General features: G+C 35.8%; 1 protein-coding gene across 3 annotated transcripts in view; it reads right to left on the reverse strand.

Annotated features, from left to right (window-relative positions):
• Window positions 1-27,372, reverse strand: part of SLCO1A2 (solute carrier organic anion transporter family member 1A2) — a 65,116-nt gene that overhangs the window by 14,023 nt on the left and 23,721 nt on the right. For 2 of the 3 annotated variants that reach the window (XM_007967863.3, XM_007967865.3), the window contains 8 exons: window positions 22,543-22,649; window positions 20,045-20,191; window positions 16,784-16,882; window positions 15,995-16,216; window positions 13,051-13,215; window positions 11,279-11,474; window positions 9,659-9,824; window positions 7,867-8,039 (listed from right to left, as the gene is read on the reverse strand). In XM_007967863.3, the coding sequence (XP_007966054.3) occupies window positions 7,867-8,039; window positions 9,659-9,824; window positions 11,279-11,474; window positions 13,051-13,215; window positions 15,995-16,216; window positions 16,784-16,882; window positions 20,045-20,191; window positions 22,543-22,649 (1,275 nt within the window). The remainder of the gene's footprint in view (window positions 1-7,866; window positions 8,040-9,658; window positions 9,825-11,278; window positions 11,475-13,050; window positions 13,216-15,994; window positions 16,217-16,783; window positions 16,883-20,044; window positions 20,192-22,542; window positions 22,650-27,372) is intronic. The other variant, XM_073020534.1, reaches the window with a different exon arrangement.

Genomic DNA, 27,372 nt, shown 5'->3' on the forward strand with positions numbered 1-27,372 from the left:
AAAAGATTAAGCGAGAGGACATAAAAGTTATAAATATGTATTCACCGAACATTGAAGCACCAGATATATAAAGCAAAAGAGAGAGAGAGAGCCTAATACAATAATAGCTGACGATTTCAACACCTCACTTTCAGCATTGGACAGAACTTCCAGACCCCCCCAAAAAATCAACAAAGAAACATTGGATTTAATCCAAATTATAGACCAAAGGAACCTAATAAATATTTACAGAACATTTTATCCAATGGCTACAGAACACAAATATGAATCCAGCACATGGATCATTCTCAAGGAGAGACCATATGTTAGCTCCCAAAACAAGTCTTACAACATCCAAAAAAACTGAAACAGTATCAAGTATCTTCTCTGACCACAAACTACAAATCAATAACAAGAGGAATTTTGAAAACTATACAAACACATGGAAATTGAGCAATATGCTCCTGAATGACCAGTGGGTCGATGAAAAGCTTAAGAAGAAAATTTAAAATTTTCTTAAAAAATAATGGAAACACAACATACCAAAACTCATGGGATACAGTGAAAGTGGCACTAAGAAGGAAGTTTATAACTATAAATGCCTACATCAAAAAAGAAGAAAAACTTTAAATAAACAACCCAATGGGCCAGGTGTGGTGGCTCACACCTGTAATCCCAGCACTTTGGGAGGATGAAGTCGGTGGATCACAAGGTCAGGTGATCAAGACCATCTTGGCCAACATGGTGAAACCCTGTCTCTAATAAAAATACAAAAATTATCTGGGCGTGGTGGTGTGAGCCTGTAGTCCCAGCTTCTCAGGAGGCTGAGGCAGAAGAATCGCTTAAACCTGGGAGGCGAAGGTTGCAGTGAGCCGAGATCGCACCACTGCACTCCAACCTAAGCGACAGACTGAGACTCCGTCTCAAAAAAAAAGAAAGAAAGAGAAAATAATAATAATAATGCATATTAAAGAATTAGAAAAGTAAGAGCAAACCAAACACAAAATTAATAGAAGAAAAGAAATAATAAAGATCAGAGTAGAAATAAATGAAATTGAAATGAAGAAAACAATACAAAAGATCAACAAAACAAAAAAATAGTTATTTGAAAAGAAAAACAAAATTGATGAACCCTTAGCCAAAATAACTAGGAGAAAAGAGAGAAGACTCAAATAAATAAAATCATATATGAAAAAGAAGACATTACAACTGATACCACAGAAATCCAAAGGATTTTAAGACATAATTGTTAAGCTATGTTAAACTAAAGGCTATTATGAACAACTGTATTCCAATAAATTGGAAAACCTAGAAGAAATGGATGAAATCCTAGACACATACAACTTACCAAGATTGAACTATGAAGAAATCCAAAACCTGAACAGATCAATAACAAGTAATGAGATTGAAGCTGTAATAAAAAGTCTCCAGCAAAGAAAAGACCCAATGGCTTCACTGCCTAATTCTACCAAACATTTAGAAAGGAAATAATACCAATATACGCAAACTATTCTGAAAAACAGAAGAGGAGAGAAGCCTTCCAAACTCATTCTATGAGGTCAGTCTTATCCTGATACCAAAACCGGAAAAAGACACGTAGGGAAAAAAAGAAAAGAAAACTAAAGGCTAATGTCCTTGATGAATACTGATGCAAAAATCCTCAACAAAATTCTATCAAACCAAATTCAACAACACATTAAGAAGATCATTCATCATGACCAAGTGGGATTTATCCCAGAAATCCAAGAATAGTTCAAACATATGCAAATCAATCTATAGGATACATCATACCAAAAGAACAAACAAATAAAACCATATGATCATTTCAACTAATGTGGAAAAAATATTTGATAAGATTCAGCATCGCTTTATGGTAAAAAAAAAAAAAAAAAAAAGAAAAACCTCTCTAAAAACTGGGTATAAAAGGAACACGCCTCAACGTAATAACGGCCATATATGAGAGACCTATAGTGAGTATCATACTGAATGGGGAAAAACTGAAAGCCCTTCGTCTGTGATCCGGGACATGAAAAGGATGCCCACCTTCACCATTGTTACTCAAGATACTACTAGAAGTCTGAGCTAGAGCAAGCAGACAACAAATGTAAATAAAGAGCATCCAAACTTGAAATTAAGAAGTCAAATTATCATTGTTCGTAGATGATATAATATTCTATTTTGAAAAGCCTAAAGACTCCACCAAAAAGCTACTTGAAATGACAAACAAATTCAGTGAAGTTGCAGGATACAAAATCAATATAAAAAAATCAGTAGTGTTTGTATATGCCAACAGCAAACAATCTAAAAAAAAAAAAGTAATTCTAGTTACAATAGCTACAAATGCAATAAAATAACCAGGAATTAGCTTAAAGAAGTGAAAGATCTCTACGATAGAAACTGTAAAACATTGGTGCAAGAAATTGAACAAGATACAAATAAATGAAAATATATGCTCATAAATTGAAAGAAACAATATTGCTAAAAACAAAGGAATCTGCAATCTACAGATTTGATGCAATTTCTGTCAAAAAACCAATGACATTCCCCACAGAAATAGAAAAGGTAATCCTAATGTGGAACCACGAAAGATCCAGGATAGCCAAAGCTACCCAAAGCAAAAAGAACAAAACTGGAGGAATCACATTACTTGACTTCAATTTATATCACAAACCTATAGTAACCAAAACAGCATGGTACTGGCATAAAAACAGACACATAGATGAATGGAGCAGAATAGAGAACTCTGAAAAAAAAAATCCATACATCTACAGTGAACTCATTTTTGACAAAGATGCCAAGGATGTACATTGGGGAAAAGACAGTCTCTTCAATAAAAGGTGTGGGGAAAATGGAATATCCATAAGCAGAAGAGTGAAACTAGATGCATATTTTTTGCCATATTCAAAAATCAATCAAAATGGATGAAAGACTTAAATCTAAGACCTCAAACTATCAAACTGCTACAAGAAAACATTCGGGAAACTCTCCAGGACATTGGACTGAACAAAGATTTCTTGAGTAACACACCACAGGCACAGATAACTAATGAAAAAAAAAAGGATAAATGGGATCACATCAAGTTTAAAAGCTTCTGCACAGCAAAGGAAGCAATCAATGAGATGAAGAGACAACCCACAGAATGAGAGAAATTATTTGCAAGCTACTCATCTGACAAGGAATTAATAACCAGAATATGTAAGGAGCTCAAACAACTCTATAGAAAAAAATCTAATAATCCAATTAACAAATGAGCAAAATTTGAGACATTTCTCAAAATAATAAATACAAATGGCAATTATATGAAAAGGTGATCATCAGAGGAATGCAAATCAAAACTACAATGAGATGTCATCTCACCCCAGTTAAAATGACTTGTATACAAAAACAGTCAATAACAAATACTGGTGAGGATGTGGAGTAAAGGGAACCCTCCTACACTGTTGGTGGGAATGTAAATTAGTACAACCACTGTGGAGAACAGTTTGGAGGTTCCTCAAAAAACTCAAAAGAGAGCTACCATATGATCCAGCAATCCCACTTCTATGTATTAATATATACTAAAAAGAAAGGAAGTCAATGTATCAAAGAGATATCTGCACTGCCATGTTTATTGCAGCACTATTCACAATAGTCAAGACTTGGAAGCAACCTAAGTGTCCAGCAATAGACGAATGGATAAAGAAAATGTGGTACATATACATGATGGAGTAATATTCAGCCATAAAAAAAGAATGAGACCCTTTCATTTGCAACAACATGAATGGAACTAGAGGTCATTACGTTAAATAAAGTAGGGCAGGCACCAAAGGACAAACTTTACATGTCCTCACTTACTTGTGGGAGCTAAAACTGAGAACAGGCTGGGCCCAGGAGCTCATGCCTCTAATCCCAGCACTTTGGGAGGCCAAGGCGGGTGGATCACCTGAGATCAGGAGTTCAAGACCAGCGTGGCCAACATAATAAAACACTATTTCTACTAAAAATACAAAAATTAGCATGTGTGGTGGTGCATGCCTGTAGTCCCAGCTACTCAGGAGGCTGAAGCTGGAGGATTGCTTGAGCCAGGGAGGTGGAGGCTGCAGTGAGCCAAGATTACGCCACTGTACTCCAGCCTGGACAACAGAGTGGGACTCCATCTGAGAAAAAAAAGAAAAAATGAAAACAATTGAACTCATGGAGATAGAGAACAGAAGGGTTGTTACCAGAGGCTGGAAAGGGTAGCCTGGCTGTGGTGGGGAAGTAGAGATAGTTAATAGGTACAAAAAAATGGAAAAAATGAATTAAACCTACTATTTGATAGTGTATAGAGTGACTATAGTGGAAAATAATTTAATTGTACATTTTAAAATAACTAAAAGAGTACAAATGAATTGCTTGTAACACAAAGTATAAATGCTTGAGGGAATGGATACCCCATTTACCCTAATGTGGTTATTACACACTGCATGCTTGTATCAGAATATCTCATGTAACCCATAAATATATACACCTACTATATACCCATAAAAATTAAAAATTAAAACACTATATTTATATATGATTATATAATTTTGTAATCTAGTTTTTACTTCTGATTTATTTTATGTTTAATTTTAATCATATGCTATGTAATTATAATCTAGATATAAAATTTATATTTGTATATGGGGAAATGATACACATATATACATATACACACAAAATATGTAAAAACACATTGATAATCACAAATTATAAGCAATACAAATATAAATTTAAATATATTTAAAATCAATACAATATAAATCAGTTTAAAATCACAAATACACATATTCATATCTATATATATTTGCAATCACAAATATTTACATGTGTATGATATATATGTATATTGCATGTTTGTGATGGTAATGGCACCATTCTCTCTGTGTGTGTGTGTGTGTGTGTGTGTGTGTGTGTGTATGGCGTCACAAGAAATATATTTGGTCTTTGTCCCTAGCTCCTGGCACATGGGTCCTTGGAGTTCTTGGAATTCCCTTGGAGCGTCCTTAGTGGTAGGAATGTATTTTGTCATTCTTAAGGAGATTGTTTTGATCACACCTGAGTCTATACTAATGAGACGACAGGGTGGGCTCCCAGACTGAGGCTGGGACTGGTCACCAGAAAGACCAAGTTATTAGAAGACTGGAATTCTCAACCCCACACTCAGACCTCCCGGAGGATGGAGTGGGATGTGTGCACTGAAGATCAAGCTCACTAAAAGCTCTTGAACTAGGAGATTTGATGAGCTTCTGAGCTGGCAAACACATCCATATGCCAGGAGAGTGGCACACCCCAACCCTACCCTGGTTTCCATTTGTGTCTTTTATAATAACCTTCATAATAAACCAATAAATGTAAGTCAAGTGTTCCTTCCCTGAGTTCCGTGAGCCATTCTAGAAAATGGAGGAGTCAACCCTAATGCATAGCTTGTCAGTCAGAAGCCCAGGGTAGAACACAAAACAAAACAAAACAAAACAAAACAAAAGCCCAGGGTGTCTGGATTTGTGATTGACATCTAGATTGGGGGCAGTCTCATAGGACTGAGCCTTTTAATTTGTGCAATCTGATGCAAAGTCTATGTAGATAGTGTCAGGATTGCATAGAACTGTAGAACACCCAGCTGGTGCTGCAGAATTGGACAGTGTAGGAAAAAAATCCACACATCTGGCTATCAGAAGTGTTCTGTATGAATAGAGAAACCATTTGTTTTTCTCTCTGTGTGTGTGTGTGTGTGTGTGCGCGCGCGCATGTATGTATGTATCTATGTGGCTATATGTACATATATGTGTGTGCATATATAGACATGTATATGTATACATATGTGTGTATATAATTTATATATTTATATATAGTATTTAAGAAAATCTAATGGCACATCACCTTTATGAAAAATTTTCAGAACTTTAAGGATACAAAGGAACATTTAAGCAAATGCGAGGATATTACATGTTCAAAAATATTTGATGTCAGATTTTTCTCCAAGTAATCTGTGGAATCTACACTAACTCAATTGAAATTCTTATGAAGATATAAAGACCCATAGACAGCTAAATCAGTTTGAGAATAAAAGAATAAAGGAAAAGTGAAGATGACAGGGGGGTGAGGAAAAGTTACCATATGAAATACTAACATTTGCAAGGCCAAAGTAATTAAATCAAGGTGACACTGGTATGAGAACAGGCAAATAAATCTGTGGAACAGAACAAGGATGAAAAATAGATTCATGTTATATAAAAACTTGAGATGGTGGCACCACAAATCAAAGGAAAAAAGGATGTATTATATAGGCTATGATTTTGGAAAAAACTTTATTATTCGGAGAAAAATAACACTGGATATCTATGTCCCTTAAACCACATATAAAAATAGATTTGAGATGGCTTAAAAAGCTATGCAGAAAGTAAAGCTGGAAAGCTAGGGGGAAATAAAATTTAAAAGAATATTTTTATAAGTGACAAATGTGGAAGCAATTTTAAAAATGTGACTTATCTTCCAAATACACAAACACTAAGGCAAGAAAATTGTTAGATTTTAGTACAACAAAATTTAGGATTTCATTTCATAAATGGCACTGTAAAAGTTAAAAGAAAGAAGACAGACTAAGTGAAGATAATTGTATAACATAAACAGTATTACATTAATACCTGTAATTTACATCATAATCATCAAAATCATCAAGGAAAACATAGGAAATAGGAAATATAATGAGTAAAATGGGTAAAATAAATTGAATAAGCATCATCTATCAGAAGCCTAAATAGCTAAAAAAGTTGTTTGAAGAGATGCTTAAGCTCAGTATATCAGGAAATCACATATTGACACGTCAGTGAGCTATCATTAGTATTTTACACCCATTGGATTAGTCAACATCACAAAGTGAGATAATTCTAACTCCCATGCAGTGATGATATAAAAATTACTCTAAATAGGACTGGTGAATTTATCTATGCATCTACCTTATGAACCAGAACAAGACTTAATACCATACCACCATTGGTGTGAATATAAAAACACATACACACAAAAAAATTTAATATTTTACAAAGGAAATGCATATTTAATGACATTAATCTGTCATATTTAAGTGAGCAACTATGGTGACTGGAAATAGGGAATTGAATAGAAGTAAATAAATAAATGAAGTAAAATAAGAGAGAATCCTTGCTCTGGCCTGTGATGATAATGTGTTATGACGTGAGCATTGTGATTAACTTAACTCTACTTTTGATCTCCAAAACAAGAAGAAGAAAGAAAAAATACAAACTATGTTCAGGATTGTTTACTAGGCATGGAGAGTGGTGTAGGTGAAAGAAGATTTATTTAATATACCTAAATTTGAAAACTAGCTCTGCAGTTTCCTAGTTTTAGAAAGTCCTTCAGCACTGATGTCTCACAGTAGCCTTGTGAGAGAGCTGAGTATTTATTATTATGCCCATTATTATTAAAGAAAAATGGAGCTCAGAAAGATCCAGTGGCCTTGGTGAGATGGGGGCTTCTCAGAGCTTTGCGCTGCTGTCCTACTGTAGGTTGAACCTTAGGAAATGGCTGCTAGGCAGTCACTCTTTACCTATCAAAATGGCCATTTTCTGTGGCCTACCCTAAGATGTAAACGTGTCTCTTTTGTCACAAAATGAGAGGTCCACTCATTTAACTCTAAGAAATAAGGAAGAAAAATAGGGAGGAATAGGAGTGAAATGCCAGGAGATGAATATATGCATTGCTAACTTCAAAATTTTGTGAAATTCAAAAATGCTTAATACAAAACCCTTAATAAATGGTACGTTAGAGCACTGAGTTCTTAGATACTGAGTCCCGAGTGACTTTCTTAGAACAAGCTACCTTAATAAATGACCCAAAAAAATTTAAATAAGGAAAATAATTTTGTACCTCAAGAGAACCATATATCCAGGTATGGCAGCCAAAGAATAAATGAAACTGCTCATTGCTGATAAGATTAGGAAGTACTGGAGCATCATGGAACAGTCAGGTCCTTTGTCACACAGCCCAAGAACTGCAGATGAATTTCCTGATGTTTGAATACAGCTGCAATTTTGGAACACCTGTCAAAAAATAACATATTATACTAACTAAGAAAGAAATATCTTAAACACACATTTTAAACATTTTCTACACAGCCAGTTGGATCAAGATGGAGACTCCTTGTTCCTTTACTCCATCTCCATTATGATGTCTCTCAAGATTACAGCATATAACAAAACTGGAAGGGTGATTTCAGAAAAATGGTATATTTTCCTAAATATTGTAATAACTAATAAGCTACCCTAAAGACACACTTTTTAATTATTTTATTTATTTATTTATTTATTTGAAACAGAGACTCATGCTGTCGCCTAGGCTAGAGTGCAGTGGTATGAACTTGGCTCACTGCAACCTCTGCCTCCCAGGTTCAAGTGATTCTCCTGCCCCAGGCTCCAGGGTAGCTGGGACTACAGGTGCCCACCACTACACCCAGCTAAATTTTGTATTTTTAGCAGAGATGGATTTCATCATGTTGGCCGACTGGTCTTGAACTCCTGACCTCAGATGATCCACCCGTCTCTGCCTTCCAAAGTGCTGGGATTACAGGCGTGAGACACTGCGCCCAGCCAACACACTTTTTAAAATAGTGTTTTGATACAACACTACATTGGACAAACAAAATCTGTTTCAGAGTGCTCAGTTGAAATGTTTAGATGCTTACAAATAACCAAAGCTTTGCTTCTAAAGAAATAGTTTATTTCGGCAGGGCGCAATGGCTTACGCCTGTAATCCCACCACTTTGGGAGGCCAAGGCAGGCGAATCATGAGGTCAGGAGTTCGAGACCAGCCTGACCAACATGGTGAAACCCCGTCTCTACTAAAAATACAAAAATTACTCGGGTGTGGTGGCGTGTGGCTGTAATCCCAGCTACTCAAGAGGCTGAGGCAGGAGACTCGCTTGAACCCAGGAGGCGGAGGTTGCAGTGAGCCGAGATCGTGCCACTGCACTCCAGCCTGGGTGACAGAGTGAGACTCCGTCTCAAAAAAAGGAAAGGAGAGGAGAGGGAAGGGGAGGGGAGGGGAGGGGAGGGTTTATTTCAAAAACAGAATTGTCAACTTTTTTTGAATTGTTACATGTTTCCAGGTCTTAATAAGAATCAAAATTTATAGTTTACTTGGATCACCAACCAACATTATATTAGTATTAGTATTGTTGTTATATTAGATCTTGATATGTTAGAGGCAAGAGAACATTCCTAATTCTAAATTCTTAAAGAACTGTCAGAATGTGAAAAACACAGAAAGCACACCCATACATATACACAGAAAAAAAAAAATATATATATATATATATATGTATAGCAAAGCAATTAGCTGGACAATTGAGATCAAAACCACCAACTTTATTTCAATGATAAAATTTTTTTTAGTCCAGAGTATTTACAACCCAAATTATTTGAGTAATAATGTAAACTTCTCGGAAATTTCAGATCACTGTTCAGATGCTATGAAGGTTTTACATAAGATCTGGGAAATAAAAGGTAATCAAGTGACTGTCATAGAGTTATTTTTCCACATACAAAGAAACTAATTTGGTTTTGAGGAAACACTAATTTTACTTTTATTAAGTGTAGGCCCAGTTCATAGTTGGAAAGTAAAAATGCAACTCAAAAAAGTTCTGTCAAATAGGATGTCTTACCATGTTTATTCCCATTCCAATGGATGTCTCACAACCAGCAAGACAAGCTGACAGATATGACAAGCCATTGTTTCCACACACAGGATCCCATATTTTAGATGGACAGTTGCAATCCACATTGCAATTAGCAAAGACGTTATTTCCCATATATAAATCTTGTGGAATTCTGAAGTGATTTAAAATAATGCCATAGATATTAAAAGATGATTCAATCCTTTTTTTCTTCTTTTCATCTCAATTCCCAATTAGATTTCCTCTTCTCCCATGAATAGAAAGAGAAATCTTCCAATCATCAATGTGTGACCTGTTTACTATAGCTTTGGTATAAAAGAGACCTGTTTTGATGACCACATAGCCACGCTTTCAATGATTTATCTCAGAAGAATATACAGGTAATAAACAAGCATTGAGTGCCTACCTTGTGGGAGTCACGTTTTCACATACTATTAGATCTCAAAAATGAGGATGAACTAATCTCTGTGATGCATCCATTAGGTAGCAAATAGCAAGAAAGGACTAGCATGAAGACAAAAATCTGCAAGTTCCACTTGTAATATAGATAATACGTTTAGCTCCAGAAACATAGGTATTTGAATTAAAGAAATACAAGTGACCAGTGCTTGTAATACGATTGAAAGAGCACTTGCGTGGCAGTTTAGAGACTGAATTCAGACTAGATCACAGTGCAACTTTCGACACATTATGTCTGGGAATCAGCATCATTGGAGATGGAGACAATCTTTAAAATTTATTCCAATTTTAAAATCCATTTCTGTATTGATGTGGTTGAAGAGATTTGAAATGAACTCCCTTTATCATTAAATCTCTCTGAATCTGTAAGTGGAGGTAATAATGTTTATCTTAAATAAAGTTTATGAGTCTCAAATCAAATACCATATATAAAATTATATTATTATTTTACATTTGAAATTGTTTCAATCTAATAAACCTTGATAATTTTGAAAAAACATTTTAGGATGTTCTTTATTTCATTTTAATTGATAGCTTGATTATCAAAATGTGCCCTATAGGTGAATTCTTTTAGTGTACATCACTATGGAAAACCTTTCAATAAAACCCAGATAACCTTCAAAATACAAAATATGAAAGTATTCAATATTTTAGATATAGCAATACAAATGAAATATATGAATTATGTATTAATTAATTTACCATGTATTATGATTCAGTTATGCCAAACTTAAGCCCATTGTATAAACATATAAAGGCTATTTTGACTGTATAGTCTACTCTTAGTTTTACTCAGTTATGGGAGTATAAGACATATGGATAACATATTTTAATACAAACAAACTGTAGGTAGTTTCTTTCATAGGATAATGTCTACTCGGATATCACAAAGACAATCATGCACACACACCCACATGCACATGCAATCATAAATTCACTCACCCTGTGATATGTTCCCAATCTCGTTAATAAGCCTAGAGCTTGGATAGATTGGCTTTTGACTGACAGACGGAGAAAAGATACAGGAAGAGCATGGATTACTACCATTAACTCCAACAAGCAAACGATCTGATCATGCATTGCCGTTGTAAAAAATATAATAATAACCATTTGTTGAAAGATTCTGACATTCATTAGAAAACAACATACCCTTCATAAGAGGTATTTATTCCAACAACTGAAGAATTTTCACAAGTCACAAGAAAAGATAAAAAATGGAGAAGATACTCAAGTAAGGATAACCAGCATCCTATGTGGGCAGCTTGTTTGACAGTAATCTTGAACTTCTTCATAATTAAACCACCAATTATGTATCCAATACATATTGGAGGTAAGTTATAAATACCTATAAATGCAAATAAAATATTATTTACAAAATGACTTACCAAAGGAATAAATATGTTACCACTTTTATGTAATATGTCTTATATAAGAAACTATTTAGGTCCAACTCATAGTGAAGAAGAATGATTTAATTTTATCCCCACTTAGTTACACATGACCCACAGGGAGATTTTGAAATACCCCATAAATGGGGAAGTATATTTTGGGAGACTCTTGTTGTTATATTATCATTTGTTTAACTCTTTGCAGTAGCTTGTGAATTTCTTATAGGCAGAGATCATGACAAAAATCTCTCTTCTTCGGATCCAGGTAGATGTGGCAAGTCAAAATTGGCCAGTAATTTATTCATTTATTACCTTCTATTCTGTGTAATGAGAACATATATATACAATTTTTCAGTTACTTATGCCCACTTTGGTTGTGAAGAATTAGACTCCTCTCAAGGTGCTTTTCTTTTCTTTTATTAGAGACAGAATCTTACTCTATTGCCCAGACTGGAGTGCAGTGATATGATCATAGCTGACTGGAGCCTCAATCTCCTGGGCTTAAGGGCTGCTCCCACCTCAGCCTTCTAAGTAGCTGGGACTACAGGTACACGACACCACACTGACTAATTTAAAACCAAAAATTGCAGAGACAAAGCTTTGCTATGTCGTCCAGGCTGGTCTTGAACTCCTGGCCTCAAGTGATCTTCGCTCCTCAGCATCCCAAAGTGCTGGAATTAAAGGCATGAGCCACCACACCCAGTTCAGGGTACTTTAGAGAGTCACTTTGCTGAGCCTGTTGCTGTCAGGTGTATTTACATTTCATGTCTTGCTGCTACTGGCCAGCGCTCTTCCTCTCTCAACCCTTCCCAATAAGAGAAAAAAAAAAAGAATAGTAAAAGGAGAAGATAGCCCTAGGTTCCATCCATACAATGTGAACGTCTGTCTCCCTGAATCATATTATGGAGAGAACTTGTTAAAAATCCATTCCAGAGCCCCACGCCCTAGAGTCTGATTCAGTGTGTCTGAGGGGGAACCCCAGGTATTTGAAGCTTTCACAAGCACTTTAGGTAGTGTGGATACAAGTAGCTTGGGATATTGACTTTTCAAAACAGTGGAAAGATCCCAGGAAAAACCCAAGTTAGGCTAAAACCTCTGAGGTTAGTGTGGTTGCAGGAAAGGCCGAATGTGTGTGGCTGCAGAGACACCTAAAACCACTAGGGGGACCGAAAAATTAAATTAGGAGGACCACAGAATCCTTGAACTGGAACCAAGAGAGTAAAATTTGGTAGTAAAATGCAGAATCCTATCTCAAAATATGTAATTTTTGCACTCCCAATGATTTGCATTAATATTATGAATTCACATTCTGACTTCGGAGAGAAAATCAAGATATCTCTGACCTCTTCCCTTCCCTACCCTTTCTTGATTTTTTTTTTTTCTTTTTTTGGAGAGTAGAAGAAAGAAATCCACCAGAGACAAAAAATATGCTAAAAGACTTCAACTTAGGAGTTTGCTACACCCGCCATCACACTATTCACCATTTCGTGGGGGTAAAAATTGTGCTAGTAATGCAGAGAAAAACAAACATACCTATTAGAAAGATTGCATCTGAAGATGATTTTCCATATTGCTGTTCTATGTATTTAGGCATGAAGGAGATCATGTTAACGAATGCGTTGAACTGTATCACACTTATAAGTATGAAAAGCATATAAATTGGATTGCAGGAAAGACTTTTCATGAATGGTAGAAAATCTGAAATGAAAGAATGACAACAGTTTCAAATGAACTTGGCTTTGCATTTTGTGACTGGCTTTTCCTGAAACATCCACCTCCTCAACAAATTATGCTTTTTACTATTTTGTAATGTGTATGTGTTTGTTAATTCCTTTTTCCTCTTGAAAGCTGAAGTCATAGAAATGTTTTGGTGGCTTCCGGAAGTCAGTGATGTAGCTGACTGGGTAGGGATCAGAACACAATAGATTTGCCCTCAATAAGTCACTATTGAGTCTTAAAGATCAATAAGCAAAACTACAAAGTGACCAAAATATTGTCTACATCTACAGCATGTTATTTCTAATCTTTTGTTCTTCTATTAATATATTATTTTTTCTACAGCTCATTAGAATGAAAGATGCTTGTTCTGTTCTGTAATGTCTGGAGGAAAATCAAGTTGATAAAGAAGATTTCACATAAATATTTATTTTATCACTCCTTGAACATTTGAAATAAAGATATATGTGGGAATTAATGAGATATGAATGTTCTCAAGTATCCAGAATTTTTTTTTTTTGCTTCTTCAGAACAACAGTTTCAGTGGTTCTGTCAATGGTTCTCAACAAGATCTACCCAGAGATATTTTTTAAAATACCAACATCCAGGTCCCACCCTCAGCGATGCTGATTCATTTGGTACATTCTAAGGACTATGTAAATGATTTAATCAAAAATTATTCCTGTTAGAAAAAGCACAGAGCCAAATGTGTGGCCTGCCTCTAGTAATGTGTGGCCTGCCTCTAGTAATGTGTGGCCTGCCTCTAGTAATGTGTGGCCTGCCTCTTGTAAATGTTCTTGGTCACACTGCTGCCATTCAGGCTCAAGTTCTCACTTGTAATTTCCTTTCACTTTTCCTGTCCACATGTTCTCTGTCTTGACTTTCTTATTTTGCACAATCCTGGTTTGCTTAATAAACTGCTCACAATTCATTCTGGAATAAAATTTCAATAAATAAACAATTTAGAAGAGGAAGACACACAGATTAATGCAAACAGATGAGTTATAATTGTAAAATTTATATTTATGTATAGGGTACCTGACAGGAGAGAGAGTTATTGTCCGACTCTGAAGGTTTTTAAGTCACCCATGTTTGCTGACATCCCTGTCCTAATAGATGAGTTTCAGAAGCACAAGTTTGTTTTCTACGTCTTGCAACAAGCTAAGCTCTTTCCTGGTTTTGAAAATGGACCTGATCTTGCAGACCACAAGAGGTCTATCAGTCCATAACAATCCTTAGTCCCAGCTACTCGGGAGGCTGAGGCCGGAGAATGGCGTGAACCCAGGAGGCGGAGCTTGCAGTGAGCCGAGATCCGGCCACTGCACTCCAGCCTGGGCGAGACTCCGTCTCAAAAAAAAAAAAAAAAAAAAAATCCTTTAAGAAGAGTTTTTAATATCATCAGAATGATTCTGAGAATTTGCAAGATTCTGAGTTGGCTCCTAATGACCCAAGATGTATTAAATTATGCTCAATTGTGATTTAAGAGAATTTATAATTGTTAAGAAAATTTCCTTGCAAATTGACATTGTAACTTATGGGTGATGATAGAAACAGCAATGGCAACAATAAAAGTACTAACACTAGTATCAGTATTAATAATAATGTGTGCTAGAATGTCTTTTACCTTCACACCACAATAATTTATCCGCATTTGACAGAAAACTCAGCCCCTCCCCATCCATCAAATAAACATTTTAAAGTTCCAATACCCAGGCCACACATTCACACTAACTAAATCAGACCTTTTGGGAATACTACAGAACTTCCAGGCATCAATCAGTTTTAAAATTTCCTAGGTGATTCCAATGTGCAGCCAAGTTTGAGCATCAGTGCTCTTGAGTACTAAATACTGAGGCTTTTTTAGTTTAGTTTCCCACAGAAATGCTTTGAACTTTTATTGAGGCTCTGTACCAAAAAAAAAAATGTTACATGAAATTTACCCTTTCATTTGCTGGAAAACCACTTTGTGGCTCAAAATTACCTGTATCATACATCATATGATCATTTTTTATTTTTTTCTACAATTTCTTCCTTGGAGAACTGCTTCTTTTTATAAATTTTTATAAATAATTCTTTTCTTTTTTTATAATTTCTTTTTATAAATTATTTCTATTTCTTTTTATAAATTATTTATGATTATTCTTCCCTCTACCAAGTATAGAGAGGTGGGTCACTGATCATGTTTTTTATTTTTTTTTTCTTTCTGCTTTAACTTCCAGGAAGCTCATAATTAAACTAACACATTGTTACAAAACTATACTACCTATTAAGATTAGAGTATACACTTTCCTACTTTTGTTCTTAGTTTAAATTTGCTTGTTCATTTTGTTTCAATTCAACCTATGTTCTCTGAAAAATGGGTTTTTTGAGCAAATGAGACTATATATATATATATCTATATATATGAGACTATATACATATAGTCTCATTTGCTCAAAAAACCCATTTTACAGAGAACACAGATATAGATATAGATATAGATATAGATATAGATATAGATATCTGAGAGAGAGAGAGTGCCAAGACTGACATAAAAGTTTACATGAATGCTAATCTGAAATAATTCAACTTCCAAATTATATTATTTCTTTTCAAGTAGCACCATAGGCAGAAAAGGACTAGTTAGGAATTACTGACTGGTGACAGTTGATGACAAATTGTCTCAACACAGGATAGCATATCATGGTGTTAGACTAAAATACAGACATATCTATATGAAATAAAAGGTCAATTTCATAGTATTTAAAATATGCATATTTGCCTTTAGTGATTCCATATTTTTCTTTCTTGTCTTCTTCTCTTTGTTTGTCTTCATTTTCATTTTTAATGATGTCAGCATTATTCTCCAGTCCTTCCTTTGGAAGTGTTTTGGGCAAAAAGAAAAAAGGAATGGCAGTGAGCACATTAACTCCTGCACAAATCAGAAAGCCAAACCACCATGCGCCAACCCAACGAGTGTCAGTGGGAGTTATGGTCAGATCATCTGTAAAAAAATATACACACTTTTATTAGCTTAAGTCAGTATTTTCTGTATGAACTATAGAAAATTCTTAAAATTAGAATTATCAGGCCCTAACCAAGTATAAAATTGGCTTACAATTCAGACACTGATAAAATTTTTCTAATAATACGTGGTGTTATAATATTGTCTAGTAATAAATTAGGCTGGTTATCTGTCTATGGTGTAAGGGATTTAAAAGCAGGTATTAACTAAACAGCTACAAGTTCTATCTCATCATCAACAAATGATTGCCTAATTGAAATAAATTCAAACCTACATGCCTAAATTTTGTAAAACCAAGAAATACAGTTGAAGTGCAGTAGAAAGAGCATGTGATTCTGTGTCAGATTAGCATTTTATTTTGCTCTACTGTTTTCTGGTTTGGAATATTTGAAAAGTTATTTAAATTCCTCCACTAGAGTTTCTCACTTTTAAAGTGGAGATCATTTATCAAATTGAAGGTCAAGTAAGGCCATGATTACATGTGATAATATACCTGAGATGCTTTGTATACTCTAGACACTGTACAAATAGATTTTATTGAATTACCTGTGTTCACAGATCCAGTGTCAACATAAACATTTGCACAGAATGATGCCAACAAAAGTCCAATCAAAGGACCAATAATAGCTCCTGTTTCTATAAGCCCTAAAAATAAATAAAAGTATAAGGTTATAGTACAGTTATATGCCCACATAAAGAGTTCTAGGTCCATGAAAAGCCTGAAGATTAAATGTTTTTGCCTTGGATACTTTTGACTAGATGTACAATTTATATGAAAGTTAAGCTTGATGTACATATAAGTGACAGTTGTTTCTGCAAATGTTGAAAAGGAAGCCTCATAATTTAAAGCCACTTTCCCTGGCCTCCAAATTCTCTTTCATGTTGGGTCACAGGTAGAGATTTGCTGTAGCAGCACAGGCAGTCCCAGCTGGGATCATGCCATCGACTAGGTCATGATATAACCAAGGTCCTGTTAATTCATCCCCCAGGCATGTTTTGGGAGGAATTCTGAAGCAATACCATCTTATAATGGATCTCTCATGGCACATTCCTCAAAAAAGTTTCACTCTCAGATCTACAACTTGAAACTTCCTTCTGGCTATGTCCTCATTATTATTATATGATACACAACTCTTTGATTTTATCATGTTCTCCTTCCTTTTCTTCCACATTTTTATTTTCCATGTCCATCAGTCCTATCTGTCTTCATTTGAATTCTTATTGATTAAAATATCATCATCAGCTGTCTCATCACTTGTCTACAATTCAGAATCTATGCTGAACCCTCCCTGATCTCTGAAAATCCAGACACGAGCTTCTTCAACTTTCTTCCTGTTCACTTCAAAATTTGGCTTTGCCTATTATCTCTGCCTTCTCCATGGTTCTATAGAGAACCCACCCTACACACACCTAACTTCTTGGTTCCAACCCCTTCTATCTTCTCTAAGGTTTTGCTCTACCAAACACTCCCTCTCTTGTGCGTGTTCAATTTCCCCATAGCCAATGATTCTACAAAATCTCAAATCCACCCTTTCACTATACTCTCTGCCTCTACTTCTTCACCTCTCACTCACTTTACTCAAATCCTTTTACGTTCTCCCCCAAATACTCTCAGGTAGCCCCAGTGATCTCTTTGTCACTAATTTAGTGCCCTCTTTTGGTCTTCATCTTCCTAGCTTTCTAGGTTATTTGACATTGTTGGCCAATAATTTCTAGATTATTTTCACATTTCTTCCTAAGACTTTCATTAAACTAGACATGTATTGTTTCATTGTGTTCTTATGACTATTCCTTCTTTGATTTTCCTTTCTCCTATTCTATTTACTAAGTAGAAACCTTTCCCAGTATTTTATCCTAATATCTCTCAGTATATATACGGTCTTCCACAGCAACCTCATTTCTCCCTCTTGATTTCATTTATTACCTCTCTATAGATAATTCTTGAACTTTTTTTTTTTTTGAGATGGAGTTTCACCCTTGTTGCTCAGGCTGGAGTGCAGTGGCACGCTCTCAGCTCACTGCAACCTCCACCTCCCGGGTTCAAGTGATTCTCCTGTCTCAGTTTCCCGAGTAGCTGGGATTACAGGCACCCACCACACCTGGCTAATTTTTGTATTTTTAGTAGAGATGGGGTTTTATCATGTTGGACAGCTGGTCTCAAACTCCTGACTTCAGACGATCTGCCCGCCTTAGCCTCCTGAGTAACTGGGATTATAGGCACATGCCACCACACTCGGCTAATTTTTGTATTTTTAGTAGAGACGGGGTTTCATCATATTGATCAGGTGAGTCTTGAACTCCTGACCTCAGGTGATTTGTCCGTCTCGGCCTCCCAAAGTGCTGGGATTACAGGCATGAGTCAACACACCTGGTCGATTCTCCAACTTTTAACCTAGCTTTTGTGTTCTCTTCTAAACTCCAGAGCCATACGTGGAACTGTTTTCTTGGTATAGAGCTATTTGATTTATAGTTATTTGGTTATGGATACACACGTGAACACACACTATATATGTATATATGTATATATACACACACTATATATATAGTACTAATAATTATGTAGTTCTTTACTAACCTTATATGGACCATATCATCCTCATTTTCATATGTATTAGAGATCATCACAGCTATGTTTATATATAATACACCCTAGTATTTGTTGAATAAAGATATAGATATCATAGCAAGGTGTTTGTTAATTTATTGTTGGAGAGTATTTGCATTCTTTTAATATAAGTGTGTGAAGGAAGTTAAAAGGACTGAATAGAAAATCACTGGAAAAGATTATTGCAAAATTAGTGAGTTGCCAAAATGTGTCAAAAGTCACTTGGGTTAATGATTCCTCAATATTTTAATCCATCTTGATTATGTATAAATCATTTCCATCTTCTCTCACCCTCTTTGACTTTTCTAGTTTTTAACAGATATGCCTACAGACATTAATAGCAAAATGTCCCTATACTAAACGTTATGAGTTTATGACCAACTATTGATAGAATAACAAAACATATAAGCAAGTCATGCATAATAAATTAAGAATATTTCAGAGATTGGAAGGAAGCACAAGAAAGTGGGTCTTAAGTTGGCTATTGTGCCAGGTGACCTACATGGATTTTAAAATGATAATTTCAAGAAACATAAACAAAAAGATGAAGACGTATTTGTGAAAAATATCAAGAAGCCTGGAGAGATCATGATGAAGAGAAACTATATAGAAAACTAAGTAAGTGAATGTCATGCAGAGCCATGAGTAATAAGTGGAGAGATCAGATTTAATAAATGAGGAGCTTATATGTGTCATAAATATAGTAGAGAAGACATGATTAAAATAATGCTTGAGAAAAAATATATTGCAGGAATGTTTCTTAAAAACTGAGAAAAGAAAATACTGAAGAGAAAATAATTAATAAAGAGAACCTACAGACAAAGTAATGAGAACCTCAACAAAAACAGAGGTAGTGAAAATAGTGAGAAAGGTTTTGAATGCATGGAACATTTTAGAGAAAACATTGGTAAGTCTCTTAACACATTGGATATGGTGTGGTGCAAAGCAAATGAAAGGGTCACCTCCAGGAGCACTACATTTGTGGTATTTCCAATAGTAGAAAGTAGATTTATTAACAAAGTAGCTCATTGTCATTTAGCATATCTCATTTCCATTCAATAAACTTTTATGAAAGGCCAACTGTGCCAAGACACTCCACTCATCATTGTGGAAATCACTAAGACTACAAAAGTATAACTCATTTCTAACCTCAAGGAACTTATTGCCCTGAAAAGAAGCTAAGGTAGATTTTCAAAACTTACCAATATATAAAGGAGAATTTTCAGATTTGGCAAAATCTTCTATATAGGAAATACCCAAAGGCAGGATGGGAGTTTCGCCCATTCCACGTACAATATTGCCTACCAGGACGTACACCCACATTAATGATTTAACTTCCTTTGTACACTCTGCATTAAAAAAAAAAAAAGACATGACATTAGCACATTGACAATAAAGTGTCAGTAATATTAATTCTATGTTTTCTGTAGGCATTTTGCAGTTATATGACGATGGCCCCTTGTCAATGATTTATATTACTATTCCAGCAATGACTTCTTGGGGCACCGCTAGTGCATTTTCTGACAGTGGACTTGAGTATGGGCAAGTGTAAGTGATATGCTGGAACCAGTCCCTACTGAGTTGGGAGAGATGAATATACACACCTCCCGAGGTGTTCAGTGACACCTCATTGGTAGTTTCATAGCAGTGTTACACCACAGAAATTGGCAAACATTAAAAATCAAGGTTTTTTTATTCTCTACAGAGATTCAGTTTCTCAGCAACTCCCAAACTCATTCAGCTGCTATAAGTGCTTCCCCATTCCTATCCAACTTTGGGGAGACAAAAAACACAAAAATATCTTTCTCTAGAATTGGTACTATATTTATAAGATTTAAACAAAAGTTTGCTAAAGCGTGAATTCTCTACAGCTCTAATTATTTCATAGAAACTAAAAATATTTAACTGGGTATTCATCACAGGTTCTCTACAGAGCATGTTGTATACTGTAACAACCAAATAACTTTCAATACAGAAATCCACCCCAATCCGTGGAGACACAGCTACTTAGTACGGTAACCAAGACTAGACCAAAGGGAATAGAAAGTGAGAAAGATAGGGAGATCTCTGAAGAATTATGTCAATCTCTTTGCCATCTATGTTCTAGGCCGAAATAGCTGATAAGCTGGGAGGAAGCTCTGTGGAGTCCCGTTTTCAGGAAAGTGAAGGTCAATGCACTCTTCACCTCCTGTAAATTGGCCAGGTGAGACTGTGAGGTCCTGACCACAGCTGGGTCCAGGAATTTCTTGTGAGCGCTCTCTTTCTGTTATTTCCAGTCAGAAAATAATAGTCTCTGTTTCTGGGGATTCAGATTTTTTGTGTGATGCGCAAAGTGATTTGTGTCTACAGATCACAGGCAAACTCTAGGCCTAATCTAGGGCAAAACTGAAAGCATCAATCCACCTTCCTGGAGATGTGCCAGAATAGGAAGGTTTTGCTATATCTACAATGAAGCCGACTAGCACCTGGGTCAGTCTTTGGCAATAGCCAGCTCAGGAAGAGAACACAGACCACTGTTAATATCACTGTTTTCCTTTGTTTCCCCCAAGGGGGTTCTTTGGCTTCTTCTGAGACAGATATTTTTCAACTTTTTGAAACTGTTTTGGTTTCCTAATTCAATGATGGTCATGAAATTCCCACCCTTGTGGACTACCGCAACTTCCATGAACATGAATCCAGAATAAGAATGTCCCCATAAAAATGTTGAGTCATCAGAGTCATCTCCAGACCAAGTATAACCAGAAGATTATACAAGTCTCATAGCAGAAGGGACAGAAGGGGCAGAAGTCAATACATTGGTGCCTAGAGCTATCGGCAGCTGAAAGAAGTACTACTATTGTGTAGAATTTTAAAGCACTATCTCCAGTAGAGGAAAAAAAAAAAAAGCAGAAAGACAAGTTCCTAAGTCGATAGAAAGGAAATAGAGTAATTCAGAACTATAGTGTACTTGCCTGTTTCCCCTGCTATTAAAGATCAGTGATAGAATACAAATCTCTTGAACTTTCTGTCTCTAGTTCCTATTTACATAATCATATACACCAAATCATCAGCATAAATACGTCTTTCTAAGACATTTTCCTCTGTGGAATGAACTTGACAGTGATCCTTGGAAAGATGTCTTTGACTCTTTTTTTTTTTTTTTTTGGAGGAAAGTCTCACTCTGTTGCCCAGGCTGGAGTGCAATGGTGCAATCTTGGATCACTGCATCCTCCGCCTCCTGGGTTCAAGCGATTCTCCTGCCTCCAAGCAATTCTCCTGCCTCAGCCTCCTGAGTAGCTGGGATTACAGGTGCCCCCTGCCATGCCCGGCTAATTTTTGTATTTTTTAATAGAGTGAGGTTTCACCATGTTGGCCAGACTGGTCTCAAACTTCTGACCTCAGGTGATCCATCCATCTCAGTCTCCCAAAGTGCTGGGATTACTTTGGGAGTAAATGCACCCGGCCCTCTGACTGATTGTTAAGTAACCATGTTAATAAATCAACAAGGAACTCTTAATAAATACATTCAAATATAAGAAAAATAACATTCTTTATTATTAGCTATTCTTATTCCCCATTGTAACTCCTTTGGAAGTTCCTGGAGAGATAATATATCTTTGTTTAATTATCTAACTCAAGCAATATCTCATTCAGGCCCCTCAGCAGAAAGTGTCCAGTTATAAGTTCGCTGAACAAAAATCAATACAATGAGGTAGACAACCTGATGGATCCTGCGTTGGTCTTAAAATCTGGGTTCCATTTTCCATACACAAGAAACTGTTTGAGGACAAGTTGCCTGAAACTGAAACTGTAGATTCATATTCATATCTGCATAAACACAGGGAAAATATGTTTATTTTAAGGAAGTAATGAGGACAATGTGGGCAATGTACAGATTGTTACCTTCTGCTTCCCATACAACACAACATTCAAATCCAGCAAAAATGTCTTTTCATCGTTGGCATCCAAGTTATCACAAGTTAATATCATCAAAAAACTTGCCACTTTCTGTAAATGTACAATCTTTTTACACTTAGCTTTCAATAATCTGCCTGTGGATGATCTACCTTTAGATTATCAAATATAAACCTTCTTTGATTTTTAGGTTATCATTTCCTGGAAATAATTATTACAAGATAAGGAACACAAACTTTAAAAAATGTGAGATTTAATAATGTATAATTAAGAAGATAAATGCTTTGGAAGGAATAACACAGCAAAACAAGTCTTCAACTTGGCATTCTCTAAAGTTTGCTCAGAAGAAGCAAAACCTCCAGTTTCTGAGAAATCCTACAATAATTCCTCCATGCGTTTCATAAACCTCTAAGAAAAACAAAATATTTGTCCATCATAATGAGAGGCCTTAAGAGAATCTCAATCACCATGACACATAATGTAATGACTTTTTCTCTTCTCATAAGAACAAATGGATTAATAAACTATGACCATTTAATTTAAGCAAATTAGCACAAGATCCACATGCTTTTCCTCGGAAAGTAAATTACGTGGTGCAAGAATGGGAAAAAAAAAAAAAAGTATATTCAATGAAGTCTCTGTTAGAAATAATGCTGGATTGTTTTCTGTGTTTCTATCAGATAAGGTAGCCAGAAGAAAACTTGCCCTTCTGAGTTGCACAAAAGCTAGAGTGTTATGCTTGGATGCCACTGATAGTCTTAATTTCTGTGCTATAGGATATAATAAGAAGTCTCAAAATACCTTCCCCTTACAACAATTGTTCAGTGATGCCCAAAGAGTCTGACTGTGAACTATAGACAAAGGCTTTAATCCTATGAGACATGACAACCCCAAGGAAATAACACCTTTGGCAGGTGGTAGAAAGAAATGTAAATAGTAGCTGAATGTTACTTAACATTGTTTTGGATAGGCTAAGAAATAAAAGAAAAGGAAAGACTCTGCTTAGAAACTCTGATCCCTTCAAAAATACTTTAAAAGAGAAAATATATTTTGTTAATTTATCCACTAAAAATCCAATAACTCAAAGTCTATTCATTCCCAAAGCATCAGCAAAATGACAGTAAACAGATTTTCAAACAGAATAGAAAAAGGCATAATTCCACAAGGAAAAAAAAGTAGAGAATTTTACAATAAAAGAGAGCTCAACATGATTTTGAAAATGGAAAAGCAGGTAACTGAGTGGTCACTGAAATAGAAGATATGAGAAGTGCAACTGTAAGTGCCTGCAAGAAAACAATGCTGCAAAGCCCAGGAACATTCAGGCAAGATACTTAAATGCAAAAGTGAGTATGGTCCAAAACACAGAAGAGTGCAAACACTTTGGTTTAAAGTGTGTTTAAGAAACATTAAACTTCCAGAGACATTCCCTGCCACTCCAACTGAAAATGTCCATTGACTCGAGAGTCTGGAGAGGCACATTGAGCGTAGAAAGGCAATACAAAAAAATTGGGGGTATTAAGTTAAAAAAATCTACATATCTACATATTAAACAGTGAGATTCCCACTTGCATTTGGCTGGTAGCTAAGCTTCTACCCCCCAAGCAACAGACTGAAGAATCCCTGTCTAGGATAACACGTTATGTGCAATTCTGAGCCATCTGCAAAACAGCCAGTCCCTGCTCAATGACTACAAAGAAGTCCTCCTTTAACCAAGTCCTACACATGTATTCAGAACTTCCAGCTGGCTTCTTGTTGTTGTTATTCCTCCCCCTTAAGTGTGAATAGATAACAAAGAACCACCAGATATATGAAAGAAGTCTGTAACAGTAAAGACAGCTACAAACAAATTTTAAAAAAAAAACGGTACACTTGGAGGTGCCAGAGAACAAGAAGAAAAATGAACAAAATTTAGATGGGAAGAGAGAATGCATTCTTGAAAGAACAATAAGATGTTCCTTCAAAAGGAACATTCAAAGAACAAGATCCCTTGAAAATTAGAAATGTGGTAGCATAAGCTAGAAAGTCATTCAAAGGCATGGAAAATAAAGTTAAATCTCCCAGAAAGTAACAAGACAAGAGGACAAAAAATTAGGGATAAAAGATGAGAAAACATAAGATTAATACAGGATGTCCAATATTCAAGTAATAGAAGATCTAGAAAGAGAAAACAGTGTTATGAGAGAATGTAAAGGGGAGATATTATCAAAGAAATAACAAAAGTAACTTTTCCAAATGCCCAGATTGAAGGCTCCTGGCACAATGGAGGAGACAGATTTATACCAACACAATTATCATGAATTTTGGACTTCAAGCTTAAAAGAAAATTCCAATAGTTTCCACCAAAAGAAAGCTGATCAGAGAGATTAGAATGGCATAGGATTCTGAGTAATTCCTGTGTCAAGTGTTGATTACAAGTGTTAGATAGAGCTGGAAAACATTGGGAAAATATCTTCAAAATCCCTAGGGAAAATATTTCCAATCTAGAATTGTATCCTAGCCAAAGTAGCAATCAAATGTGGGAGTAAAATAGGAATATTTTCAGATGTACAAAGTCTTACATTTTATACTTCCCTTGTACACTTCCTTGGAAAGCTATTAGATTATTTTCTTCACAAAAACAAGTGAAGAGGAAAGAGGAAAGCAGGAGACAGGACATCCAGAAAATGAATAACTGAATGTATGAAACAGCAAAAAAGCAAAGTCTCAAGGATAATGATGAGGGAAAATTCCACGGAAACAGCAATGCAGCAGGTCTAGAGAATTCCAAGTTCAGATTGCAGATGGAGAATTGAAAGTGATATGTGAGGAATCTCCAAGACAAAAATCAAACTCTATGATATGAGATAAGAATATTGAGGAGACATTTGCCCTACCAGTGGAGAATTTGGTGATGAATCAGTGAACAATACAAAGAAAGCTAATCATATGATAAAATGAGGTAATTATTAAGTCTAGAGCAAATAAAAAGTCATATAAGTAAAGAATATGCGCATGGTTCAATAGTAAAAAAGATTTACATAATTATACAAATGTAAATAGTAAAAATGATTTTATGGTAGGAATTCAATACATATTGTGTAACACTAATGTATGGGCATACCTCAGAGACATTGCATGTTTGGTTCCAGATTGCCACAATAAAGTGAATACCACATGAATTTTTTAATTTTCTAATGCATATAAAAGTTATGTTTGCACTATATTGTAGCCTATTAAGTGTGCAACAGCATTGTGTCTGAAACACAATGTACACACATTAATTTAAAATGTTTTATTGCTAAAAGATGCTAACAATCATCTGAGCCTTCAGAAAGTCATAATCATTTTGCTGGTAGAGGCTTTAGCCTCCATGTTGATGGTTGCTGGCTGATCAGGCTACTGCAGGTTGTGGGGGGGCTGTGGAAATTTCTTAAAATAAGACAACGATGAAGTTTCCTGTGTCAATTGACCCTTTCACAAAAGTTTTTTCTGTAGCACACAATGCTGTTTTGTTGTTGTTGTTTGTTTGTGCGTTTTTGAGACGGAGTCTCGCTCTGTCGCCCAGGTTGGAGTGCAGTGGTGCAATCTCGGCTCACTACAAGCTCCGCCTCCTGGGTTCACCCCAGGTTCACACCATTCTCGTGCCTCAGCCTCCCGAGTAGCTGGGACTACAGGCACCCGCCACCACGCCCAGCTAATTTTTTTGTATTTTTAGTAGAGATGGGGTTTGACCGTGTTAGCCAGGATGTCCTGACCTCCTGACCTCGTGGTCCGCCCGCCTCGGCCTCCCAAAGTGCTGGGATTACAGGCGTGAGCCACTGCGCCCAGCAACACATAATGCTGTTTGATAGCATTTTACCCACAGTAGAACTTCTTCCAAAACTGGAGTCAATCCTTACAAGCCCTACCTACCAATCCTTACAAGCTTTATCACCTAACTTTGTGTAATCTTTTAAAACATTAGCTGTCATTTCAACAGTGTTCACAGCATCTTGATCAGTAGTAGATTCCATCACAGGAAACCACATTATTTGATTGGCCATAAACAAAAAAATCTTCATTTATTCAAGTTTTATTATGAGATTGAAGCAATTAAGTCACATCTTCAGGTTCCATTTTAAATTCTAGTTCTCTTGCTCTTTCCACCACATCTGCAGTGACTTTCTCCACTAAAGTCTTGTGACTTCCTTCACTAAAATCTTGAACCCCTCAGGGTTATCCAAGAGGCTTTGAGTCAACTTTGCAAAATTCCTGTTAATGTTGAGATTTTGCCCTCCTCTCCTGTTCCTATTGGAATGTGGAATAGTGAATTCTTTCGAGAAGGTTTTCAATTTATGTTACTTAGATCCATCAGAAGAATCACTATTTATAACAGCAATATGCTTCCAAACTGTGTGTATTAAATAGTAAGACTTCAAAGTCCAAATTACTCCTGATTCATGGGCCACAGAATGGATGTTGTGTTAGCAGGCATGAAGACAACATTCATCTCCATGTACATCTCCATCAGAGCTCCCAGAATGTCAATTAGCAGTAATATTTTGAAAAGACTTCTCCTCCCTATGTCTGAAAGTCCGAGGTGGCATCTTCTTTCAAAAGAAGGCTGTTTCCATTTTGTGAGGCCGAGGCAGGCAGATCACCTGAAGTCAGGAGTTTG

This window comes from Chlorocebus sabaeus, chromosome 11, assembly GCF_047675955.1.
Source record: "Chlorocebus sabaeus isolate Y175 chromosome 11, mChlSab1.0.hap1, whole genome shotgun sequence".
Taxonomy (NCBI): domain Eukaryota; kingdom Metazoa; phylum Chordata; class Mammalia; order Primates; family Cercopithecidae; genus Chlorocebus; species Chlorocebus sabaeus.